The sequence below is a fragment of the Triplophysa dalaica genome, chromosome 14 (assembly GCF_015846415.1).
Source record: "Triplophysa dalaica isolate WHDGS20190420 chromosome 14, ASM1584641v1, whole genome shotgun sequence".
NCBI classification, from domain to species: Eukaryota; Metazoa; Chordata; class Actinopteri; order Cypriniformes; family Nemacheilidae; genus Triplophysa; species Triplophysa dalaica.
The window spans coordinates 5,193,427-5,221,353 of NC_079555.1; the positions used below are offsets into that span (position 1 = coordinate 5,193,427).

At 39.4% G+C, this 27,927-nt stretch overlaps 1 protein-coding gene across 3 annotated transcripts in view; it reads right to left on the reverse strand.

Annotated features, from left to right (window-relative positions):
* Nucleotides 1-1,968: 1,968 nt before the first annotated feature.
* Nucleotides 1,969-27,927, reverse strand: part of srgap1a (SLIT-ROBO Rho GTPase activating protein 1a) — a 71,407-nt gene continuing 45,448 nt past the window's right edge. Inside the window, exons 9-22 of one of the 3 annotated variants that reach the window (XM_056765815.1) lie at nucleotides 27,116-27,313; nucleotides 26,849-26,933; nucleotides 26,056-26,083; nucleotides 23,564-23,597; nucleotides 22,406-22,466; nucleotides 21,477-21,554; nucleotides 20,494-20,628; nucleotides 17,544-17,649; nucleotides 16,738-16,962; nucleotides 13,313-13,386; nucleotides 8,574-8,754; nucleotides 7,780-7,914; nucleotides 5,281-5,653; nucleotides 1,969-4,947 (exon numbers count right to left, since the gene is read on the reverse strand). In XM_056765815.1, the coding sequence (XP_056621793.1) occupies nucleotides 4,561-4,947; nucleotides 5,281-5,653; nucleotides 7,780-7,914; nucleotides 8,574-8,754; nucleotides 13,313-13,386; nucleotides 16,738-16,962; nucleotides 17,544-17,649; nucleotides 20,494-20,628; nucleotides 21,477-21,554; nucleotides 22,406-22,466; nucleotides 23,564-23,597; nucleotides 26,056-26,083; nucleotides 26,849-26,933; nucleotides 27,116-27,313 (2,100 nt within the window). In that variant the 3' untranslated portion in view covers nucleotides 1,969-4,560. Of the gene's footprint in view, nucleotides 4,948-5,216; nucleotides 5,654-7,779; nucleotides 7,915-8,573; nucleotides 8,755-13,312; nucleotides 13,387-16,737; nucleotides 16,963-17,543; nucleotides 17,650-20,493; nucleotides 20,629-21,476; nucleotides 21,555-22,405; nucleotides 22,467-23,563; nucleotides 23,598-24,214; nucleotides 24,318-26,055; nucleotides 26,084-26,848; nucleotides 26,934-27,115; nucleotides 27,314-27,927 lie in introns of all 3 variants that reach the window. The other 2 variants (XM_056765814.1, XM_056765816.1) reach the window with 2 other exon arrangements.

Consider the following 27,927-nt stretch of genomic DNA (forward strand, 5'->3'; position numbering starts at 1 on the left):
TTCAACTTCTCCCAAACCTATTTCCTGTACAGTTGGTGAAATAACGGCATGTTAATACATTTTAACGAGTTGGCGGACATGTCGTACATTCATAGATCTTCATATTACTCCTCAGACAAAATGCTGCTTTAAATGTAGTCAACGTCGTAATTAGTGTACGCAAAGTGCTAATATATTTAGCAAAATGTGTGCAAATGAAGTTGTTATTGTCTGTCCTGCTAAATTCCATTCAAATAGGTTAACAACACGGATTTGTTTGGAACTATAAGCGCTCCATGAACCACGTGACCACACGGCGGCGAGATCGAGTGTCGTAACTCTGTTTTTCAAAGGCTCAGTGCGGGGCTACAGTATCGCTGTAGTCACAACTCGTATCATTGGTTAGTGGGCGGGCCTAATGTTGTCTTACAAATGTCACCATGGTTACTGAATTTATACAAATGGCATATGCACAAGTCCTTATAACAAAATCTGCAGATTATTTTTCTTTATGGCATAAAACAAAAAATAAAAACTCACTCATCAAAGCAAGTTTGTGACATCACAATAGAAGTTCTAATGCTTTCCGCATAAAAATTATCTGTTTACTATTTAAACCATAACAAAATGTCTTGTTTTGGTCTTTCAGTAGGATTGAATGCAATTCTATTGTGTATAATCTATTCTACTATATCAAATTGCATCAACAGAAACCCACAACATAATTTATACAAATATTATAATATACAAATAAGATGAGCTACACTGAGCTACAGGAAAGCCAGAGTTAACCCTTTGGCAGTCCAAACAATCTGTGCTGTTGGTGTAGTCAATAATTGCACAAATCTTGTGCAGACATTAATAAACATTTAAAGATTGCAAACGTAAAAACATATCATGGGTGAGCTGAAGGTTCTGTTATTGTTCAGAGAACCTGGTTGCCCTGCAGGTGTCACAAAGGACACTGAGGAAAGGGAAACTTGTTTTTGAGAATGCACCTTGTATCCCGGCTCATTAGCAGTGTAACTTGGAAATCAATGAACCACTGTTTTTGTTTTACACACATTGTGCACATCTCACAATTTATAATGTTAATGATACATTTACATTTATGCATTTGGCAGACGCTTCTATCCTAAGCGACTTACATTGCAGTTTTCCCATACATTTGGTTTTTTAAGTACGTGCAATCCCCTGGGATCGAACCCACTACCTTGTGTTGTTAACGCAATGCTCTTACCACTGAGCTACAGGAAATAAACTGTTATGTAGAATGGATGTTTACTGGCTTGATGTAAAGGAACATGTCCTCTCAAACCCACTCGATGTGGAGCCATGTGTAGACGTGTCTTCTTCAGAGGGACTTGGCATTTTGCAAGCATGTATCTACATTCGATTTTCTTCATTTTTTAGATAGGAAGCACCTCTATGAGCTGTAGGTTAAACTCACTCACAGGTTCACAGTGAACATGCAAACTTGCCACTTCGTACATATCTTAATCCACGAAACAATAACAACTGCATAGACTATATGCTATTTGCAGGACACAAATGTAAAGGCTACAAAACATGCAAATTAAGTGTTCCCCTCCGATACTGTTTGCTGGTCAAAGATGATGATGATTGAGACCAGAGCCCGTTTTTATCAAGCGTCTGAGATTTACTCACAAGAACACTGCCAAGAATTGACTTAAGAGTAATTGTATTAAAGATTGTAAACGTAAAAAAAATCATGGGTGAGCTGAAGGTTGTGTTACAGTATTGTTCAGAGAACCTGGTTGCCTAGCAGTCAGTGTCACACAGGACAGTCATAACAAGGGTTGGGAACGATTCACCTGGCCTTGTTTTTCAGGATGTTCTGCTGATCCCGGCTCATTAGCATTTTTAACTTTGAAATCATTGAACCGCAGTTTTTGTTTTACACACATTGTGCACATCTCACAATTTATAATGTAAATGATACCATAATCAAAACAATCCACACCACAGTGAACTGACCAAACGATGTTCTTTATTAGAAAGGTGCAGTACCCCCCAAGACTACAACTTAAGAAGTTACATGCCAAATATACAGTCTTACACAAAAGTGCAATGTCACGATGAATAAGCGGTATCTTTATCATTTCATCATTCAAACAATTTAGCTAGAAGCACGTTAGTAATAATTTATTAACTAGAATCCTTAAATGTTATCTGAAAGATGAATGCCACAGCACAGAGGACATTTATGATGTTCCTCTAAAACCGTTTTTAAAGGCACTTTCACAAATAGGCTACATGGGACGAAGAAGTAGATGGACACATGGCCACGAGATCCTACTGTGTTTGTTTTGCAGGGAAAACACTTTCTCAAAGATTTAAAGAGACCTGTCCCTGTTGAAAAAACAGCATATGTTGGGTTAGGTATGTTTTTATGCTGGTTTAAGCTGGTCATGTGCCGGTTCCTCACCATCTTAAACCAGCCCAGGCCCAGCTTAAACCTGCATGTGACCTTATTCCAGCACAAACCAGCATCAAAACATACAGCATATGCTAGTTTTTTCAACAGGGTAAACCATCTCAAATGTATGTTGAAACAATAATATGGTTGATTAAAAATGGTACTCAAAAAGCTTTAGTATGTTCAGAAATCTTATAATTAAATCTTTAAAATAAGAGTCATGTACAGTATTTCCCTCTGTGTAGTTATGCACCGCATACAGTACACAATTCTGTAACACTATCTGACACATTTAATAAAATATTCTATCTAAATACGATTACATTTCGTATAATTATATCAGTGAATACAGTTTAAGCACACACACGCTAAGCTATTGTTGTGTTGTCGAACTGTTTTAATAATTTAAATGCACTTGCATGTTTATTTTTTAATGTCAGAACGGGATAAAATTAAATCAAACTTATATGCTGTATACATTCGGCTTTTCGTTATGTTGAAGTTAAAAGGCTGGCCTTTCATGAGTGCAAATACAGAATCTTTAAAATGGGGCGCGATAATTCTTCTTCTTTGGGTACCTTGTGTGACATCATTTGGATGTGGTGCAGTATGTGACATTATTACACGGTGTGACTCTAAAAACACAATAAGAAACTTTTTACTATCTCATGAAAGCACTGCAATAACAGTCTCCAAGTCCATGGCTATTGGAATCATTCCTTTGTTTGGTGAAACGAGAAATATTGCCTTCAAAGGTTTCTAGAAAAGTACTTGCATGTCACAACTAAAGGATTATCATTCATGCTATATAAGACAGAACCGAGCCAAGCGTTTAGACAGTCAAGCAGACCAGAAGCTTCTCATAGCCGTAACATTTTATAAGCAGCACTTGTAAAATAACTTTATCTTTTTGGCAGCTAGACTTTACTATTAACATATTACATCTAATCAAGCTGATAAGTACTAAAAATATATATAAAGAAATATTGTTCCTTGTGAGCAACTGTTCAAAATTGACCTGGGATTAAACATAATAAAAAGGGTTAGTTGATGTACATTTCTATATACAAAATATATATATATTTCTAAATAAGAAAACGAGTGAAGTTCTTCAAAGAAACAAAACAACTAATCAACTAAAATTTGGTTGTTCAACATATGTGGATCTGGTGTACGCAAACTCCCTGGGTATATATTCAAATATTATTATCAAAAATATAATATCCAAACTAAAGCCTTGCACGTACAACTTCGAAGCCAACTGTCTCAAACAGCCAATCAGGATGCATCAAACATGACACGTGTCCTCGTGGTATTTCCAGCGTCACTTCTCGATTCACCCTCAGTAAAAAAAAAAAAAAAAGTGTTGACTAGGCCGATTCAGCTAGACAAATTCTCTGAGATGCAATGACTACATTTCCCACAATCCTTAATGCTGTAAACACAAAGAAACCAAAGACCCAGCTTAGTTTCTGTATTATTCACATTTATCAAGTTCCTAGTGGATGTAAACTACTTATTTAGTCACCCAAACAACACAAGAAGCTGTAGTGATTTGTCGCTTTCTTGTGTATTGTTGTCAGATTATCTTATTCTATTCACACAGAGTATCACATAGCAAAGGGGTTGGACATGCGTGCGAACTGAATTGGATTAGTTGCGTAGTTCTAGACTAAGAATGACATGTGATGAAACATCTCAGGTGTCTGAAAATATCCCTTAGTTTGCTTAATTTACGAATCCAGTAACACCAAAACCCAAGATACAAATATAAACCTTAAGTTTACTCTCCTGAATCATGCGTAGCATCTGCTGTTATTGCATCTCATTAAAAAACCTATAATATAATTACAAGCATTGAATATACACAGGTCTTGATCAAAAAGGGATCAAGTGATCTTGTTAATCCTGACCACGGCATGAGAGTATCAGGAAACTGTTTCTAGATCTGTTATAACGTTTCTGTATTTAACCTTTATTTATTTCCATTCGTTCCTCAGAGCCAAAGAAATGGTGGAGACGACAATGGCACCACAGAAGAAATTGACGAACCACACATGGATGTTCATTGGAATTAAAATCAACAAAAATTCTTGATCTTGTTCCTCTCTCGGTCCCTGATTGTCTCGCTCAGAATGAGATCACATGGTGCAGGATTTGTCCAGTGGATCCTGCGGGGGAGGCCCTGGATGTTGCGCCGCAACCGTCTTGGGTATCGCATTCACGGGCTTGGGCCGCAGGGCGGGGGGCTTGAGTTGCACACCCATGCGTGGAGCTATGACGGGCTTGAAGGTACTCATGGTGTCGCCGGAAGAGCTGGTACTACGCCGCATGGCCGTCTCGCCGCCCGCGGGCCGCATCAGGAGGCCGTGCACCTGGCTGAGGGACTCGGTGGAACTGGTCGGCGTGGGAGCGTTCTTCATCTGCTCCAGGGTGTCCAGCACCACGTCAGGGGCGTGTTTGGCAGAACTCTGCCGTTCTAGTTCCTTCAGCTCATTCAGAGCTGTGTTCATCGTCTCCTCAATGTCCTAAAGAAGAGAGAAGAGAATCAGCAATAGAAGAAAAAACGGAAATAGAAATACTATAAAGTATTTATGTTTCATTTTTTATCAATAAAGTCAGTAGGAAGATTACAGCAGATCATGAAAGAGGGGGAATGAGATTAGAAAATAATGGTTGGATTATAATTTGTGTACCAAGAGGGTATGGAGTGACCAAAAAGCCACATCTCTGACATAAAATAAATTGTTGTGTGCAGTTACGCATCAGTCATTAGTAACAGGAGGCAGCAACTAACTATGTTACAGGTCTGGGCCTGCAGCACATGGTGTGAGGGGCGTCGTCGCTCGCCTCCCGCTGACCTGTGCGATGCTCTCTGGATCCAGGCCCTTGCCGTGAGGCTCAGAGAAGTTCGTATACTGGCCCGAAGAGGTGGACCTGCGGATGGGCGGGCTTTCCATCTTCTTGATGGACTCGTGGCGGTTGATGTTGGTCAGACTGCCGTGGCCAGTGCGTCTGCGTCTCTCTGGGCTGTCCATGGGCATGTGCGCTCTTCCTCTCAGAAGCTCCCGTGGGCTGTAGTGGCCCACCACCGGGGAACCCAAATCTGGGTTGCCATGACTACCATGGGTACTACGGTTAGTGTGGTGGCCCTGGGAAGGATGGACCATGCAGTGTGACTCAGTGGGGCAGGCCGGAGGCCGGCGAGTCGGGGGGTTGCTTCTCTTCCTGTGCCTGCAAAACAAAGAGACAATGCACATTTATAATACAACGAGATTTGAATTCCCTGATCTTTGATTATACACATATTGCAATGGTGACACCACTGTTGTTCATTGTGCGTGCATCACTGTGCACATCTAGTTATTTATTTGTGATTTACTATACTGTTTTAATAAAATCATTCTAGATATAGTGTAAAGAACAAATATAACCTTATAGCCTAAGCTTAAACCTATAGCTTTAATACTGTAAATTGTGTATAGAGTAAGAAAAGTGTAGTTTTGAACTGTACAATAAAGGAATTTCATTTTATTGCTTGCAATGAAGGATCATACATTAAATATACATTTTACAATGTTATAGGTCAATAAAAGTATGCACATGTCTAAAATGTTGTAATGCATATTGAACTGTATTATTTTACATATGCAGCTAAACATGATTTGAACACACTGCCAGCCATCACACATTGCATCTGGCAACATTGCTGCTTCCTGCTAACCTCTAGCGTTTATGCATAATTTGGGCATCTCCATACTATCTGTCTGCATATATTCATGACACGATGCCTGTCAGGAAACAGCTTACGAGCCCTAATGACCGTGGATATCGCCGTAATAGATAAACCAAATATGCTTCATGGAAAAGATGCCTGATGTCAGGATTACACAACCCCTTCGGTTTCCAAATGTCATTTTTAAAGGTAAAATATAGAGCTATCTTCTTGATATCAAGTTACCATTTAAAGGGGAACACCACAGAAAAATGAAAAATCTGCCATGAATTACTCAAGCCTCAAGTCGTTCGACAAGCCTAGGACATCCGCTCATCTTCACATGGATGATTTTTCGGCGGAGTTCTTCTTTAAGATAACTCGCATAACATACAAGGTTGCTTCTTAGAAAAACAAAAATAATTATTTTGTGTTGCATGTAAATGAACTGTTCGACATTGTAATTAGACAACTTAGTCTTACTCATTAGGTTGCTTAAGTCGCCCCATAGAAACCCCCATAAATCATATAGCGAGATAAATTTCTTGCATTACAGCCATGATTTAATTCTTAATTTGTATGTAATGGGCTCTTGTAATGCTCTCATAATCATTCCGACAGTGATGGACGGCCATCAGTGATGAGATGCTCATGTGTGCCTTAGTACTGTTGGGTAACTGTTAAGAGCCATTAGGTAGTACATGACTTTGCTCATTGCTGTCCAGTTCTAATTTTGTGTGATTGTTGCATTTAATGGTTAAAGTGTTATTCATTTAGATGTCCACTAGGGGGCGGAGTGCACTAGTACAATATTAGGATAACACTGCATTAGAGACATTGATTGCTAGCAAGTGTTCAAAGACAAAGTTGTGAAAGAACTTTTGAACTGGGGATTTCACAGAAAACCTTCAACAGACTACACAACTTTATATAACATGCTGTTGAAAGTCCCGTAAACTTTGTTAGCATCATTTCTATTATGGAGACGTCAGCTACACAAATTCCTGTCTGTTACAGCACTGGCGTACTAACACTGTCGCCTTTTTATCTTATTGCTGGCAAACTGAATGCAAGAAAACAGGTACCAGTGTTAGTGTGCCCTGCCCGTGTGCTAGGAATCAGAGATCATTTTTCCTTAGACATCTCCAATTAATGATTTCATTGCCATAGCTTTATTATGTGTGACAAAAAGCCAAATAACGTTTTTTTTGATAAAGTATGTTTTTGAAGCTGCAAAACACCTAAAGAAAAATGCACTAAAATAATACAATACATGTTGTAGTAATATTATTGATATTCATCTCATTTTTAACCTGACAGTGTTTTTAACAATGCGATGATGGCTAGATGAGAGACACTTTAAGACCGGCTTTAAAAAATAAAGGGTACAAAATTTAACTTCAAGGGATAGTTTAACCAAAACTAAAATTCTGTCATCATTAAAAAAAAGAATTGTTACGCTAACCACAAAATAGTATTCATTTCTTTGGCATCACTGATTCCAGGAAAAAAACTACTACTATAGTTTCCAATATCTAATCTCAGTGGTAGGGATTTCAAAATGATTCAAAGAGGACTTTCACATCATACTAGGAAAAAGGTCCCTGCTAGCTGAAGCGGGTCTCGGATGTTATCATTCACTCACCTGCTGACATAAGCATCGGCTATTCTGCCATCTGTCGGGGATCCCATATCCCTAACGGGACATTTTTCCTCTCCGTGTCCACTGCTGGCCTCGCTGTCCGCCTTCTGACTCAGAGTGTCAGAGAATGAGTCGTCCCTGTCACAAACCACACACAACCACAAAAAAATGAAAACCACAAGTACTAAAGCAGACATGGCTTATTGGATATGAGGTCACATGCACGCTTTATGTTCTACACCGTAGACAATCCTGTCAGCTTGCTCTTTACTAAAAGAGGATATCCTGTCCGTCTGTGAGCTGTCCCTCTGACATCTTCTTTTTTTTTGCATTAAAACAAACTCTTTTGTCAAGCAGAAAGTCTGACACTGCTGATCTAGGGCCTCTCTCTCTCTTCACAGGCTGTAAATTCTCTCAGCCCCTAGCGCCACCAGCCAGGAACACACATCAACACAGGAGCGTGATGTGAATTATTGATACACACACAGTGTGGCGAGTCCGCTGGTATGAGCTCTGCTGTTGGCATCACTCAGCACTCTGCCTGATCTATTAGATTTTCCCTCTTTATGAGCTATAATCTGTTCAACTAGGCGGCAACGGTTGCCCAGCCGGAACCAGTTGTCATGACGATAAAGGGGTTTACTAGAGGAAGATGGTGCAGAGCACGTGCACATCAAATTGATGCTAAAGACCCACGATGAGGGCGCTTATTTATTCACCCAAAGATTTAAAGGCATTGTTGATCTTCTGTTCAGGAAAGATGTTTTGTTAGCATCTATATCAGTAGATTTACTCACATGTCCTGCACAACGATGTACTGGTGAGGAACTAGACCGTCTATGCCATTGTGTCTCCCCTCCCACCAGTCTTCCGATGCTCTCTGATACAGCAGTAGAGATGCCCCCTTCTTGAACGACAGCTCACGTGCAGACCGGCCCACGTAATCAAACTTCGCGATGGCTTCGATGGGCTCCCCTTCTGTACACGAGAAAAGCCACACGGTAAAAAAGTTAATTCGATAGGTCAGAAGGAATGACGTTAAAGGAACAATACGGGGTTTTTAGGAGGATCTATTGACAGAAATGCAATATAATATACAAAACTATTTCTTTAGAGGTGTATAAAGACCTTACATAATGAACCGTTATGTTTCTAATACCTTAGAATAAGCTGTTTATAGCTACATACATTGAATTCGCCGCCATGTTTTGTACAGCAGCCCTAACAGACAAACAACTGTGGTAAAGTGCCAGATCGCGGATGATCCGTTATCCGTACGGATCGTACTCTACGGTTAGGAATGCATGTGACCCGCGATTAAGTTTATTCATCATTGAGTAAGAGAGTTAAACATGCTCGCTCTACAGTTTTAGCGCCAACGCGCTCTCGCTCTCTCTCCAGTATCTGGACGAGAAGAATATTAAAGTGGTTCCAGAAAAATGATGACGCTCAAAACTGCTTCGTCACACAGATAATAACAACATATCTTGCTTCTTACAAACAGAAAAACCAATGTCACTCACATACTTATCCGAATCAAAGCAACCTCCTCGGAGGGGATTTTAAGCCGATCTTTCTCTCCAACAACTATTTGCTGGAAAGTATCTCCATAGATATCTATGAGTATCTCTGCTAAAAGCCTTAGTGCCGTGGGTCCTAACGCGTCTCTGCTGGAAAGACTTTGTAATATTAACGCAGGTCCAAGCTCCTGCCTGACTTTTACCCTTCTTTTTATACTTAAAATCCACAGACCTTTTATTTTGTGTAATAAATAAGATTCGCTGCAAATCTATAAAACAACACTAGTGGCCGCTGTAAATCAAAAACTGCGCCTTTAAGGACAACTTCCACATTTAACTTGAGTGTTAATTTACTTCACTGATTGACATATGTTGTATACAATGCCTAAAGGTGGATAATATGCAACCGATCCTGACCTAGTTGGTGGTTTTAGGTCGAATGAATCCAAATAGCACACATGAGAGATCTATCTGACCCCTCGGATCGCAGAACGATGCCTATTGACCAGCACTATTTATAGTCATTTACATATGAAAGCTTCAGTGTATGGTGCTCTATCATTGGTCACTGCTTGTGCATTTGCTATCGTGACCCCTCTATATGTCAACATTAATCAAAGAGACGGTAGACTTCATTGCATAGCAAAACAGTATCAACATTATTGCAAACATAGTAACACAATGGTACCATGTCCATAAAACACATTGGTATTTTTGTAAAGTCAAGGCACAAAATATTAATATTCCTTTAAATGCAACTAAACGCACATTACGAATATATGCAAATGAATTCAATCTTTTTCCATCTTTCCTACATTTTGAACTGCAGTCACACATAACCAAAAAGAATAGAGGACGAAAAATGACTTGAGTAGAAATAATTCAATGAATAAATAAAATGCATCTAATAAATGCTGATATAAATATGAAAATAAATTCAAGCCAGTAATTTAATTATGCCTTTTCCACGCATGTATTTATTTATACATCACTCAGTTTATTTATTTATACTTCAGTCCTTTTCCTCCTTCATTAATGACACAACTAGCAAAGTACTCCTGGAATGCGGCAGCATCCTGCTATTGAAATCTTGTAAATAAACAAATGCAACAAAACAGAAAATTCAAAATGATTTTTCTCTGCAGTCTGGAAATGACAACGAGTCAATGAGACGTGACAGCCGTGAGCTCACTGTCTGGCTTCTTTGAGACCAGACACCTTGTTAATAAAGTGGAGGGGGATGGAGATCAATACAACACTCAGCTCTACACCCGTCTCTGTTCAGATTTGTCTGACAGACGCTGTCAGTCACTGACATCATTGCAGAGTCTGTCCATGTATCCCAGTGATTTAAGGATAAGCCTTGTGAATTGAGCGTGACTGATGGAGTAAATGATTTGGTCTAAAACCCTGTTAAATAAATAAAAGCACTTAGCAATTTACTTTTAATCACTTCTAGAAGTACAATAAATGAGCCTGTGATACTTTGTTTATGGTTCTGTTATTGCTCAAAGACATTAAAGTGTTATTCCAGCTCCCTCTAGTTCATTGCACATTGTGCCATATGGAGTTGTTGTTTACCCAGAGGAGAGCTAACAACCCGTGCTAAAGTTATTCTGCTCACTGTGAAAGATGTGTGAGAGAAACAGGAAGAGATCCTTATGAAAATTGACAATGGTTTAAACTTAAAGGTCCAAGGTGTCATTTTTTTGGAGGACCTATTGACAGATTGCAAAATAATATACACAACTATGTCTTCAGAGGTGTATAAATACCTTACATAATAAAGCATTGTTTTTATTACCTTAGAGTGAGCTATTTCTATCTCATTCGTGAAAAAAGCTAAAATGCGACGACATCTTCGTGGTGAGGGTTGAGTGAGCCATTGGTTGCATCTGCAACTTCACCGCTAGATGCCGCTCTATTGTTGTCTAATCGTCAAAGCCCCAAAACAGACATCCTCATAATCGCAATGATTCATTAGACAATTAACCATCAGCCAAATTTCAGAATCGTGACAGCCCTACTGTGTTGTCGAAGTTGACAAGCACTTTTTCATACGTTTTATTGGTTAAATATTAGCAAAACCACGTGACAAAGGGTGACAAATAAAAATAATGAAGGCAAAAAAATAAACATGCGTGCTTTACATTTTCTGAAGTTGTCTATCATAAAACCTTAAGGGGTTAGTTTCTCAGGCGGTAGATACTGTTAATGCACATGACAACTTGAATGAGCTCTTTTGAGTGAGGATTTAAGAAGATCTTACACAATTGTGTAGAAAAGATTAAACTAAATATGCTTTCCATTTAAATGCTCTACAGAGAAGAGCCCCCACAGTACTAAGCTCACATTTATTTTACAATCTCACAGGTCGGTTGAGAATCAGTCTGCCGTTGATATCCCACATCTTTGCAAGCTAATGGAAACCCTGACATACGAGGTGTATCAGGTATCACAAAGAATGGGACTGAGAAGGAACCCGTATCTATGAGCTCTACATAGACAGGTTATGGGAATGGTCAAAATAATCTTTAGCATACAGAGATGTAAATGAATGTCTGACGGTGATCTACTGACACGAATCACACGTGTGTGCGTTATATCCTATAAATGAAGAGAACAGCACAGGTTTTGGGTTGTGTTTATATTACGATGTATACGAGATCTGTCTGTTTGGCAGTGTTTAGAAAAGGAGTGATTGGACGGATGATGGTGGCGAGACGTCAGGTTTGGCCACAAATCCGAGTTTAAAAACAGGTCAAGTCTTAAATTCAGGTTATCCTTAACTGGGTTTACAAATTTTATGAATCAAGTATAAGTAAGGGGTTGTTAATGCAAAACTCCACAAAGCTATTCACAAAGTCAAAAAGCCAACCTCCGAGTCTATAATAGCTTCTAAATAGCCTACAAAATATTTTTGTCAGTTGTTTCACCAGAAATGAGTCTTATCACTTATCTGGGCTTTGTTCAAATCCCTGGCTCTCAGTATGGGCAATGGTTTGGCTTGTCTTACCCAACCAATTAAATCCCATTTGAGCAATTTTTGAGATCAGAGTCTATTTGTTTTAAGATCCGCAAATAACGCAACCTCAAAGAAACCAACTGTGTTATTTGTTTAGTTTTGTACAACACAATTTAAATCTGAGAAAGAACAAATTCTTTGTGTTTTGTCTAAAACAAGTTAAATGCGGTTTTGTACGTCAAAGAACTGAGACGTAACAGACTTCTAACTCCTCACAATAAATCAGGCAGAATAGAAACAGGCATTGTTCAGGTACAGACGGAGAGAGACAGGAAACATGTCTATTTTCAGTAGGGTACTGTGCAGGTCATTCCAGCGGCGATATTTTCCTCTAGTTTCTTTTGAAAAACAGATGAAAAATTAAACGCTAGAGATAGAGCTTTCACAGCCTGTAACATGCAGTCTTCTTCTCAGTTTACGCTCGGGAATTGGTTCATATGTCATGGATGAGCCGAGCATCTGGTTTTTGTTTGTTGGTGACAGCAAACATCTGAAAACTCGAGAGAATAGTTTTGTTCTTACTAAAACTAAATGCAACTTGAAGCCTGAAGTGGAGGCATAGCAGCAGGGAAGTAGATGTTATATTATTGATGGCGACTGCCCCACAGCAATGACAGAACCTGGCAATGTTGCCCCGTTGCACCGGCGAGTTATTTAGGCTACGAAAACATTTAGCATGCTTGACAACCTTCTTCCTGTGTTTTCAAAGCTTCTCCCTTCCCAAGAGGAGAACGCTTCATTTCTTGAAAGGTGGAATTAGCCTGAGGTCAGTGCACGCAGGGATTAACCCTTGACTGGACGTGTCAGAAACCGCCAAACGAAAGCACATCGATCCAGCTCAAAACCTAGGCTAAAGGCATGCTGAGCCAAAAGGAAACTAGGTCACGACAGGAAAAGATGACCGAACCTTGGTTCTATTACTTCATCATGGAACATATTTAAAAATATACTGCCATGAGAAGTCATACATTTTTAAACGAAATTGACATACCATCCTCGCTGGTGTGGGTTCCTCCCTCATGATCAACTTCTTCCAAAACTCCATGTTCGCTGAATGGACTCTCACTGCAGGGGAAAAGTTCAGAAATGTTTTTAGTAATATGATTAATGTCATTTGTAAAGTGTTTTTACAATGGTAACTATGGTAATGGGTGCACACCATAATTTCAACCATCTCTGTTTGAAACATTAATACGATGTACTTCTGGCTACGTGGTTGGAAGTCAAATCATAGCAACAGGTTGGAACACTCATCTTTTTAATTTTCTTGCTAAATGGTGATTTTTTATTTAACCCAAAAAAGGTACAAATTACAGAATGCTAATATTAAAATACCACCCTGCGTTACAGCACATACGCACAGTGCTGTAAAACATGAAATGAATGAAGTCACAGCCAGAGTAAAACTTTGCATGGAGCAAAAGTACAGAAGCTCTCATTAGTATTCAGGAGGAGCCGTGAAGGGTGATTGGGATTCTGACAGTGGCACGGCGTGGTTACTGAGACTGGCACTAATGCCCTTCACATCCTTGCAGATTACCACAGACACACAGTAAAGCCGTTTCAAACTGAGTACTGCCACCCCCTCGTGCCTCATCACTGAAGGTGTGTACACCTACTCACTTCACTGGCTTGAAGGAGCGCGTATCCTTGTCTGAGTAATATGTGAAATGTATAAATACTTGCAATGGCAGGTGTTTTGCATGAGTTTACGGAAAGAAACGAGTGGGCTGCGCTCTCAGAGACAACAAACTCACTAGCCAACACAGACACACACAGCTGTGGAGCTGGTGGAAAATGTCTCTTTCCACTTCTACAAGAAATGGGCGGGTTGGCCGGCAATCTCTAACTAGGTGAGACACATTAAAACCATCTTCATAATCGGTTCCATTAAAGCAGATTTATGACACCTTTGGCCTTCACAAAATATATCTAAAGAGATGACCTCACATAAAGGTCTTTTCAAACTTGAAATGATACTGAACCCCAGGTTAACAGAATCCTTGGTTATACGTTTCACGGGGTTAAGAGATAACTCATGACTAAACCCTGGGTTAACATGAAGGCAATGAAGGGTTAACCCTGCAACATCGGTGCTAACCCTGCTTCGGAGCACCGTTTCATAACCCCAGGTTAATGCGTGGAATACCCCACTTCAGTGTGAAACGTTCATTAATCCGGGGTTAAAAGCAGGGTTTAGAATGAAGATAACCTGGGGTTGAGCGCAGTATGAGAAGCCAAACACAACAGGTCTGGCATATTCTCCAGAAAATGACTGGTAGACGACAACATTTAACATTTGGGTCAGTAAAACATGTATTTAACCTTTTTACTCAAATTCTCATGTTATTTTTTCACCTTTATGCCGTTTCAAAGCCCATGTGACAAATTTCTTCCATAAATACAAATAATCTGTGGGTTTGGATTGACATGAAGGAAAGCAAATTTATTATGATAGTGGGCGAGAAGTTCTTTTTGCAGGTAATACAGTGAGGGAAATAACTATTGGATCCCCTGCTGATTTTGCCAGTTTGCCTGCTTAAAAAGAAATGAAGGGACTATCATTTTATGGTAGGTTTTTATTTTTACTGATAGAGACAGAATATAAAAAAATTGAGGAAATTGTTTTATATAAAAGGTTATAAATTGATTTTGCATTTCATTCAGTGAAATAAGTATTTGATCCCCTACCAACTAGCAAGAATTCTGGCTCCACAGATTGGTTACGTGCCTATATGGACCACAGATAAATCCTGTCACTTTAAGAAAGAACTCTTAAATCATCTTGTTATGTATATAAAAGATGCCTGCCAACAGAATCTGTATCTTCTATTCAACCTCTCCACCACCGTATAGGTTTTAAAAGATGTCAGGGACAAGATTGTAGACCTGCACAAACCTCAAATAGGCTACAGACATAAGCTTGTTGAGAAGGAGACAACTGTTGGTGCCATTATTTGGAAATACATAACTATAAAATACTCTTGTTCTGGAGCTCATGCAAGATTTCCCCAATGGAGTAAAGACGATCATGAGAAAGGTTAAAGATCAGCCCAGAACTACACGGAAGAAGCCTGTTAATGAGTTCAAGTGAGTTGGGACCAAAGTCAGCAAGCAAAACATTGTTATGCCACAATAGATTGAAATCCTGAAGCACCCGCAACGTCCTCCTGCCCAAGAAGGCCCATCTGTCTCGTCTGAAGTTTGACAATGAACATCAAAATGATTTAGAAAAGGCTTTGGCGAAAGTGCTGGCGCTGCTGTGAGACCAAAATCGAATCCTGTGTTTGTAGGGAGAGAAATGTTGACTTTGACCCCAAGAACACCATCCCTACAGAGAAGCACAGTGTTGGAAACATTATGCTTTAGGGCTTTTTATCTCTGCTACGGTCTCAGGAAGACTTCACCGCATTGAGGGGCTGAGGGACGGTCCAGTGTACCATAAAATCTTGGACGAGAGCCTCCTCCCCTTAACTAGATCACTGAAGATGGTTGGTTGGAGGTGCCTATAAAATGACAAAGACCCAAAACATATTGCCAAGACAACCAAAGAGTGGCTTAAGGAGAAGCAAACTAAATGTCCTAGCCAGTCTCAAGACCCTAGTCCTGTAGAAAATCTGTGAAGGAGGCTAAAACTCGAATGTGCTGAGCGACAGCCAAGAAACCTTAAAGATTTACAGAGGAGTGGACTAAAATGTATCCTGACACACGTGCAAACTGTCAGAAATGTTTTATCTCTCTACTTGGTGGAGAAACCCTTGTTGGCAAGCACAAAGTTATGTTTTGCACGGGGATCATATACTTATTTCACTGACTGAAATGCAAATCCTTTATAAGCTATATATAAAAAAATCCCAGATTTTCTTTTAATATTCTGTCTCTATCAGTTAAAATAACTGACACAGAAAGACTATTTTTAAGCAGGCAAACTTACAAAATCAGCAGGGGATCAAATAGTTATTTCCCAAACTGTATACATCTTTAACCTATTACCTTCCTTTCAGAAAATTGGCAGTGATGTCACCTCCTGTTTTGAATAGCAAACAATAAGATTTCATCTATAAAGTGGTCACACCCAAAAACGTTGCAAACAACATACTGTAAGTGACTCACTAATGTCTTCTGTTAGAACAAATAATACCACTTGAGTCATGGCACAGATATCCGGATGTCAATGCATGCCATCACTAATATCTGCCTCAAAACATCATAACAGTGTCTCTATTATTGATTTACAGGTTGGACAACCCCTAATCTGACGCGTTTGTCAAAAAGTACAGACACAACCCCTGGAGCAACCTAAAATTAATTTTCCTCCTCATGCAGTCTCAGATCTATTACCACTAGGCCACAGAACTGTACAGACAATACAAAATATAAAAACTGAATTGAAATTTCTCCCTTCTTAGGACCCACCAATAGTCTCCACCGGCCATACACTTCTCGTACATAGGGCCGTCCAACTCCTTAGTGTCAGGAAAGATGGTCTCGTGGTGGATTATGATGGTTTTGATGACCTCATTAACATGGGCCTGACAGGAGACCTGGTCCTGAGTGTCCGGGGTGGGCATGAGGGTGGGGCCAAAGCAGATGGCCAAATTATAGGGGTCCATCATATTCTCATCGCTGTATTGGGACAAGCTGTAAGACACAAGATCGGGCAATCAGGACATTCGGCACTTTACAAAAAATTCACATTTTAGGAGAACTATCCCTTTAAATAAATCAAAATTGTTATCTGTGGAAAAAAACATGATGTCCAAATGATGTTGATTTCCTGGTGGTCACATTTGATCTCTAAATGTCAATTTGGATTAACATTCAAGCCAGTGAGACGCTCGATTAGCTTGACTGAAAAGAAGTAGCTGACCACAGAAAACAAGGTAAATAATTGCCTGTTAACCGATTAGTTTGGCTCATGTGCAACGGATGGGAACAACTCTTCTGTTCTGTCTGGTAATAACAGGATTTAAATCCTCAGGTTAACAAACCAAACGTCTGCTTAATGTCTCATTACTCATCTAAAGACAGAAAAGTTAAGCACCACGCGTTCGTGTCAGTAAAAAAAGATCGGCTGCTCTTTATCCTAAAGCATGATTCACTTCTAAGCTTGAATTCGACAGGCTATGTAACTCTGTTTTTTTATAAATATTGCAGTGAAGTTTGTCATGTCATACATTTTTAAAGCTTTGAGTGTTTGAAAAAAGTACATTCAGACTTACTGGTTGAGAAAGGAGAAGAGATATCGCATGACTACCAGAAATGATCTGGGTACAGTCAGGAGGATCTTACGAATATACAGAGCTCTCTCATACAGGTTCTCTATTCCTGAAAAGACAAAGAAAAACTAGCATTACTATCGTTAAGCCGAAATCTTTATTAAAGGGACAGTAATCCCTAAAATACAAAAATTCTGTCATCATTTACTCTCGAGTTGTTCCAAATGTATAAATGTCTTTGTTCTGATGAAACCAGAGAAAGATATTTGGAAGAACGCTTGTAACCAAGCAGTTCATGGCCACCATTACATTTCAATTTAGGCATTTTTGCTAGACGCTTTTATCCAAAGCGACTTACGTTGCTTTATACAATACATTTATATTTAGGAATCTCCAATCCCCTGGGATCGAACCCACAACCTTGCGTTGTTAACGTAATGCTCTTACTACTGAGCTACAGGAAACTTATTAACTAAACCATTAACTAAAATATGAAAAATGCACCAGAATTTTTTGCTTTCCTACATTCTTCACAATTTCATCCTTCAACAGAACAAAGAAATTGACAAAGACTTGTTCCTACTTTCTTTTATACAGATTTGGAACAACTTGATGATAATTTTCATTTTTGGGTGAACCGTTCCTTTAAATGTAACCCACCCTCATCCTGGTCTGAATGAAGCTGGTTAACAGAGCATTTCATATGAATAAATTCAAGACTAATCAGCTGTTTTTAGGGGAATAAAAACTTAGGGTTATCCCAAAAAACTGGCATCCCGCATGTGTGGAAAACGTCTTCCTGCAAATCGACTAAGTACTCAATGGGAGTCCTGTCCCGTCTTGAATGATGTCTTGCATCTTAGCCGTTTACATTTCCCTTTAGTAGTAAGCTCTGAGAATGCATTCATAATAGTGTACTACCGACCTACTTAATACTATTTCTGCTAACACTTGGCTTGTACTATTTCCCAAAATGCAATATATCATCTTTCTGTTGAATTGTTGAAAGTTGAGACTGTGGTTTAAAATGTCATAGGGCTATGTTAACAGTGTTTGTTTACTTCAAATGACACAAATGTAAATATTTATACTTCATGTGTTAAAAATACAACCAAGCACCATGAATTAAACATACTGTTAATTATGAAGACGTCATGTGACCAGAGTAGCAAATATTTGATTGAAATGCTTACCAATGGATACTGAACATCTTCACAAATACAGTATTTAAAAAAAGCAGCACAGTAAGCAGTATATAAAGTGTATAATGCTTAGCATGCCATCCCAAACATAGCTTCAGATTAACAGCTTCATTTTAACCTCATCTGATCCCGTGTGCTGACTCTGGGTGGCACAAGTCGCATTCACAAGACACAAGATCAGCCTCTATAAAACAGAACTACAAATTTATAGCTGCTCTCATGCACAGCTGCTTTAGCGCACCCAGATCCCCGATTTCATCTGATAGCGGCTTAAAATAGCCATGTCACCATCAGAAAAAAAAAGATCTGGGAATGTGCTATGCTGGATATTCATCCAGCATGGGCACAAAACTTGGTTTCAAACACAAATACCAAGGAGGGGAAGCAATTTAAAACAGATCTCTCAATCTTTACACCAGGTTTCAGAAGGAATGAACTGGCACACCCTATCCCCCAAATGTACTTCAAATTGTATCCAAATACAAGAATTAAATTCTAGTTAAATGATGCTTGGGACCCATTGGGGTGGTTTTGCAAACGCCGTTGAAGCATTTCATTTGGACCCTCTTCACACTTCACGCTTGTTTCTGATCCGACATGCTTCTTAATACCAGGTGTAAATAGGTCTCCAACAGCGCACAGCACAAACAACCCTGGCCTATATATAGAGCTTCAGGGGATAAAGAACAGTGCAAATGACAGGGAAAAGAGATAGAGGATGTATGTGTGGTATGCCGGGGTGAGCCGTTTGTAAACGTAAACAGCAGGCAATCCCCATTAGTCACACACTATGAAGTGTCAGTTCTCCGGCACAGAGGCACAGCCGCACTTTGGTGGGGTATGCATGCACACGTGCCCTGACATTCCTCCCTACGTAGAGACAAACAAGCCCCACCAAACCGACACATGTCTGCACATGTGATTTCAGGGGCACCGCCGCTAGCAAGAGATGTCATGTATGACAAACATGAATTTGACCATGCATTTTGACCCATTTTGTTAATAAATGGCATTTAAAATGAGTCGTATATGAAGGCAAATGTATGAAATATGTCCATATACTATGGAAGTCAACGGGGGTGTTGTTTGGTTTCCAACATTCTTCTTTGTGTTCTACAGAAAAAAAAGTCAATGACAAGAGGGGGTGTAAATAATGCTAATTCATTCATTTTTGGGTGAACTATGCCCTTTAAGTAAAACCACCACATCTAACCCCATTATGCCCTATTGCTTTTCTTTCTTAATCCCAGCTGTACATCTAAACCATCCCACAAATCAAGAATAAAAGATTCAGCTTCATGCTCTCATACTGCACTCATTCAGTGCTTGCGTACCCTCACTGTGACAGTGATAATGCACACTTTCTGAACTCTTATGAATCAAACAAAGTTGCATTCACAACTGTTAAAAAGCCATCTGAAGCTCAGATGAGTCATGCTGTCATGAAACACACACGGCGCTGTAATAGAAAGTGTTTCGCTGTTAGCCTGAGGCGATGGATGCCTTGTCCCACGCTGAAGAAAGTTACTGTGCCACTGTCCGAGGAAAAGGACTGAGATCTTTTTATCCAAGAGTACTCCATCATAGTTCAAAGCACTGTGTATTCACACTGAGAATCAATGATAGATTTACAGCTGCAGGTCAGTAGACATTCAATCATGCCTTGCATGAGTTCACGGACACTTGCTGGCAAACAAACAGACATTCATACACACACGCGTACATTTTTGAAAAAGAAAGGAAGCACTTACTGATACAGGAAATGAGATCAGTGAATCTCTCCTTTGGAAAGAGAGGGTTCTCCAAACCTCGAAAGTAGAGTTTAAGAACACCTGCCACCGAGTTTATATCATGATCATTCTCCTCGTCTGTCAGGGGGTCGTTTCCTGGGAGACAAATCTTTAAGGGTCATAGGTTGTTCTGTTGATCATCAATAACAATAACCCCCATATAAACTGCAGAAATCAACAAAAACGTGTTTTAAAAATCGCAAAAACTGACAATTATCAGGAAATTAATCTATGATTGTCACCCAAGAAAATTACAAGATTTACATTTTATAAACTTTCAGTACACATAAATGAATGTTTATTACTATAAATCAAATACCAAACTTGCTTACAAACTTGAGGTCATTCTGACGTCATAAAAAAACTGCTTTAACACACACATATACGTCTGGTTTACAGTATAATCTCCGTTTGGACAGTCAATAGGTGTAATGAGTTTTATACTTTACAAACTGTATATTTTATCCCCTAGCCCAGCGGTTTTCAAATGGGGGTACGCGCACCCCCAGGGGTACTTTAGGGTACTGCAGTGGGTACGTTAGAGAAACTGACATTTAGGAATATTATTCATGTATGAAATTAGGACTACACAAAGACGCATAAAAATAAACTAATACATTTCGATATAATAAAGGTTTGACTCTCCTTTCAATCTATTTGTAATATGTTGTTGTCTTTTCAAGGGGTACTGGGCTTGAAAAAAATCATAAAAAGGGGTACTTAAGCCAAAAAAGTTTGAGAACCACTGCCCTAGCCCAAACCTAAAGATCCTAGAAAACATTTAGCATTTTTAGATTATTAAAAAATATTGTTATGTACGATTTATACGCTTTTTTGCCCATGGGGACCTTCATTTTTTCCCCCACGGTGACACAAGTCCCCATATGTTGGTGCGTTCAGATTTAGGTCCCCACCGGGACATAAAAACAATGCCAAACACACACCTCTCTCAAATGAGTTCTTAATATCGTTGACTTCAAGTTGAGATCCAGATACTCTGAATATGCCTTGATGCTGGAGGCCTAAGAGACAGAAAGATTGTGATGTTAGATTTAGAGTAAGATCTATCTGCTGGAAAGAAAAGACTAGTCAATAGCGACTACTGTCAAATCCCAAACTGAAAAGCTGAGCGCTGTGCTTTAGAAAACTCTCCTTTTTCTAATTCAAGATAATGAATGAAGGAGAGGGACCTCAATCAGCTTCTACAAAAACATCCGTCAGTCTGGATTAGCTTTTAATAGAAAGCTTGGCTAAGGGTCAGAACAGATTAATTAAAAACTTCTCTACTGTACACCTCCAGGACGACCACACACAGGAAACTTTGCATACTAATGATAGCCGCACAAGATCTACAGTCTTTGGCACAGTTTACACAGTCATAAAGACTTATCTGGACTTAACATTCTTTGACATTGGCTCGGAAACACAACATCTTAAAGCACCGAACTCAGAATAGTTCTAAAGCAAGTCTCGTGGCCTTAAAGGACACAAAGAAAACATCACCTGCTCAGAGTCTCAAACTCTATGGTGTTGGATCGGCCAGAAATTATGGATAACTAAGAAGCTAACAGCAGCTAGCATATTCCTGTCGTTCATTACGAAACATTATTATTTTTATTTATAATCATTTTATTTAAAAAATAGGCATTTTTGAAATTGTTGACTTGACTAAATAATAAAGAAAGAAGCAGCCAATAAGAAGACAAAACAGAATCAACTTTAGTGAAACTTTGATGAGAAGACCTTCACAACAAAAGCTTGACTGTCAACTACTTTTTTGTGATTATATGGTGCTATAATATCAATGGGGAGCTTTTCTATCGAATTATGGCTATTTGATGGTGAATTATAAGCAAATCACAATATAACTTACCATATAGGTTGATGAATCGAATACTGCTTTCAACAACCCTTGGTATCGCCTGTCCAGAATCCTTAAAATAAGAACAAAATCCGGACATGAAAATCAGGTCTACACTCAATTGACATTTCTACAAACATTCAAATTTGACACCCCGCATGTCAGAGATGAAAGAAAGAGTAGTTTTTCATGGCATCTTAATAAATAAAATGAAAGCTTGGTTCTATGTTTTAACATTAATCTTGAGCATGAATAGATCACATGCTATGGATTGAAAAAGAAATGTTGGCTACTGTTGAACGCTAATTCTGTACATGACTGAAATGCTTCTGTTAATCCAGCTATGTGAATCCTGTCTGTCGCTTGAAGCTGTTTGTACTGTATTTGGCAGTGCTCTATCTCACAAGCATTTAAAAGCACCGTTATCTTCTTTTAACCCAGGGAATGTGCCAAGCCTGAACTCTGTGCCAGTGACAGGAACAGAGGCGTTCAGGAGAAACATTTCACATCTATGCTACGTACGATATACAAGATGTGCTGATATGAACGCGTTTAAATATTGAAACAACGAAATGACTTCAGGACAATAAAAATCAGATCAGTGCAAGACTCAATTTTCTATTCTGACTATATTTACTTTATTCAATTTTTACTATTAAATTAATTTAAAAGCCAAAGGTCATTTTTGTGATATCTACTGAAATGCTTTTTTTGGTCTTTTTCAAATAAATAAATAATGCTATGAATTACATCTTCATTTTTTATTTTCTATTTTTTGGTCAATGAATCACACTCAAAATATGAGTATAGGAAGGCAGAGCGACATAGAGTTTGTAACCATTGCGACTTTTTAAGCATGTTATTTCAATATTTGAATAAATCCGCAGTAAATCACTTTATATTTCCTTTAAATTATTAAAGGCAAATTTATTATTTACGAAACTGTGATATGCGTAGTATTAATGCAATATTAATACTCATGGTTTTTAATATCTCTGTCAATACCGCCTTCATTGTGAAACCCCTAATGAAAAGCCAAGAAAAACATTCTCTCATCTCTGACACGCACACAAATCTCGAAGCAACAGGCAAAGGTGATTGGAGGTTGTACTACAGGAAGCTTAGACATGCAGCAACGAGCCAATCAGAACAAGCCGACTGTTTCTGTACCTGATGTCTCGTGTGAGAGTTCCGTCGTCCGCGGCTATAAGATGAGGACAGCAGAATGTGAGAGAAAACAGAGCCGGATGGTGAGAACAGAGCAGAACAGAAAGAAAGAGGCGATTTCCAGGTTATTTGGTCCCAGCACTAAAGCCACCGACAACAGCCTATAACATCATGATTAGTCCTCCAATGACATCACAGAGAGAAAAAGGAGGGGTGTGTGACACGGAACTGTCTCTTCTTGTCCCATAACTTTATAAATCTCACACACACAGAGGTCCTTTAAACTCATGGATCATAAATTCATTCTTGTATGCATTTCTAGAAACCGTCATTTGCTCACTCTTGTGTCATCCCCAATAATAGACATGAGAGTGAGTAAACGATGATCAGATTTTCTTTTTTTTTTAGGTGAAGTTTTCCTTTAAGAGGCTTTTCCAGTTGCCCAAAGGAAACTGTGTGAACGCTGATGCCTTAAGAGCTCCTAATCTCATTCATCTCACTTTTCGCACACACACGCTCCCTCCGTTTCTGCTCCGTGTAAAGACGATCCTCAGCCATAATGATCTGTCGAGTAGAAGCAAGTAGCTGTGGATCATTACGGCTTCAAGCGGCGGTATTCAACGCATGTAGCGCATCACCCAAAGCTTTAAGTACCTTAACAAATGACTCCAAATTGCCATTAAATAGCTTAACGTTAAATACGGAGCGTGGCCTGGGCCTCTGAGTGCCAAATGGTTTAGGAGGAAGGCTGGGAGGCCTATGAAAAGATATTCATACGTTTAATCTTGAACATCTGTACTGTAACTCACTGAAAAGAGAGTTAAGATTGATAAGTGAGAATCTTCAAAAGCACGAAGCACTTTTAAGCTATTTTTTATGTCCATGACAAACATCAGTAATGACTTAATTTCACACAGTTAATAGGAGACTTCTCGAAAGACAAGATAGACTGGTGGACACGTGATTTAAGGTTATCTAGGGTCAGCCGTAAACTCGTATCGTGCTTGGCTCGGTGATCGGCACACACCGATGTCCTGTTTATAAACCTCACTTCCATCGCACATCAAAGGCCATGGAAATGCCAGATCTGCTGGGAACAGCAGGCGGTAGGTGCAAGAGAGATGTTCAGGCACGAAATCTTTGACTGGGGTTGGGCTGCTAAAGCTATAAAAGACTATACCCCGTGGGATTGTAGTTCATTCATTTAAAGTTCAGTTTAAATTGATAGTTCACCCAAAAATTATGTCATCAAGTCTGTATTTCTTTCGTCCGCAGAACAAAAAAGAAGATGTTTTTAAGAAAGTTGGCAACCGAACAACGCCGGCACCCATTCATTTCTTTTGGATAGGCATAAAACCAATGCAAGTCAATGGGCGCCGTTTAACAACATTCTTCAAAATATCTTCTTTTGTGTTCTGCAGAAGAAAGAAAGTCAAACAGGTTTGAAACAGGCGAGTAAATGGGTGAATTTTTGGTGAAACATCAATATAATATCATATCGCAGTCCTTCCGTATACACAACTGAACCTGTGCAAATACATTTCGGGAAAAGCTGTACAGAATTGAATGATTACCAAATTTCAACATAAAGCATTTAAATGAATATGACTTCTACCTTCCCCAGAAAGAAACAACTTACAAATTGTGCCCAGTAGGGAGAAGTCAAATCTAAAGAATATGACTGTTGCAAAGGATTATGGGGTGGAGCCCTGGGGAACAGTCATTGCCGGATGGACATATGGTGAATTATGGCAGAACGAAGTCACAAGCATCTGTTCAACTGTTTGCACCTCTCATGCATTGATTTTATTTCTTTAACTTTCATGTCTACTTTGTGACAAGTGCTTGTTCTGTTAGAAACATATACTATATTTATCTATAAAATGTAAACATAGGACTCTAAAAAAGCGATAGATAATTACATAAAAATATTAGGTTAAAAAAAACAAAGCATCATTAGTACTATTCATTTAGCGCAGTGGTTCTCAACTCAGGCCCGCGAGATCCATTTTCCTGCCGAGTTTAGCCCGAACTCTGATATAAAACACCTGAACAAGCTAATAAGCGTCTTTAGGAATAGATACGTTCAATTTAATGCGACGCTGCGCAAATCGATCAGCATATGAGATGAAGTACCGCGAGAGCGATCAAAGTGCAGATTACTCGGTACGCATTTGAATTGCGCTCGCGGTACTTTAATCCGATATGCCAAACAGCGCAGCCCAACTTAAAGTTGAACACGTCTGTTCCTAAAGTCACTGATCAGCCTCTTCAGGTGTTTTGTCAGAGTTGGGGCTAAACATCTGGATCTCGCGGGCCAGAGTTGAGAACGACTGATTTAGTGTATAAAACTGTTTGAATGTCATCGTCTTGGTTGCTAAATGCCTTCAAGGGTACTCACCTCAAAATGTATGTCACTTGACTAAGCAAACATTTTGCGTAAAAACATTTGACTGTGATAAGAATACGAATGAAACAAAAATGATGTAGCCTACCTCGTGGTTGCATAATCAGCCCGGTATCCTGAGAGAGACAGACAGAGAGAGATAATGTGTGAATGAGGAATTCCTGGGGAAGTGTTTATTTATGCTTGGTAAAGCACATGCAGCAAGCCATCTGTCCAGAGCCGGACATTCACACATACACCAAACACAGAAATTCTACAGTTCCAAACCGCTACGACGACAGCCCAGGAGTTTGTTATAAGTACCCGTTCAGCTATACAAATATTTCATCCAAGTGAAATCTAGCACGAAGACTACCGCCTACAATCTTTAAAAACAGGCAGGCTGTGCTTGATTTTGAAGCAGGGAATACAGCTCCTGACAGGTTTGTCAGGCCCACCCACACAACTCGGCAGCCCCTGACAGCAGTCTGCTGTGTTCGCACTAGAAGTCTGAAACACCCCAGGCTTCAACATGAAGAGGCACAATGTTAGCACCTCTGAATCTAGTTAGGGATGCTGCGATTGTGGGTCACTCCTGGGATTTACAATGCTGACTGATATGATAAAAACACCTAAGATATTAATTGAATTGTCTTTAAATAAATGTTTTCCTGCTATTTTTAAATAGCGTTCACATTGGGCATGAAAGGAAACTTTTTGGTGAAACAAAAAGTTCCTTTTAAATAAGGATTGGTAAAAAGCTTTTTTTTATCGAATGCATGGAAATTCAAAAGAGTGAGTAAATACTTTCTGGAGCCACTTTATACGCTTTCATTTTTTCTATGCATGGGGTACATTTTATTGACCCAACATTTACAGAACCACAGAAAAGCAAACAGTACCATCCCCAAGGGCTCTCTTCAGTAGATCGTGTTTTGCCTGGAGTTTGGTGATGAGATTGCTGCCCTCCAGATACTCGCGAAATTTCTGTAAGAAAGTCAAAAGCGAGACCACCATGAAACCAACAAAATTTGACAGTTGACTGGTACACCTCTTTGTTAGACAAACCCCTCAGACCAGGGGGGAAACACCTGTGGTGTATTTGATCAAAAACAAACATTACTTTTTTACTTGCAGCTGGAAAATAACTGAATAATTCATGAATTCACCATAAAATAGAACTGCTCTGTCTCCTGCTGGTTGGCACGTCTTTTGGCAATGCTCGGCTTGCTGAGGTAGGTCTCTGACACGGTGGACTTGACCGATTCAGTGGAACGGCTGTGATGGAAACATTCCGACACGTCATAGTCCTCGATGGTCACCATGTCCTGGACGGTAGTGAGAGTGGCTTCTGACGTCTTCTTGATCTGAAATGGGACGAGGCCATGGTCAGTAGGTTTGTTTAAGCATCCGTAAGTCAAGCGTCTCTCAAATGCATAAATTTAAACAAGTTCCTGTCGCACATCTGGTGAAGGAGAAGGTTAAAGATAAGATCTCCAGGACACGCAAACCGATACAACATTGAATGCAGTTCAAGCATGTTTGGATAAGTGTCTGTCAACTGCATGAATGTAAACACTTGCTTAGGATTAACACGCCTGCTCCATGACTAACAGTTTACGTATCACAGAAACAATCCCTAAGAGATTAAGTGCTTTGCTCGACGGCCCAATGCATCACCTAGGATCTGAAACATTCAACCTTTCTTGCAGTCCAGATACACACAGAATGTTAGAAAACACATGAATTACCTTTTGGGAAATACAGGAAGAAAATTCCCCTCTGACCTTCACTACCTGACATAAGAACTATGAATAATAGCAGACCTTGAGCACGACACCGGACCAAAGAAATGAATTTGCAGTGAGGGGAGTGGAGGATGACTGGAGGAAACGCCACCTTGCAGTGTAATTTATGTCGTCATAAATCTGTGTCAGACATACATGATTTAGGTATATTAGCTCATAATGGGAGGATGACC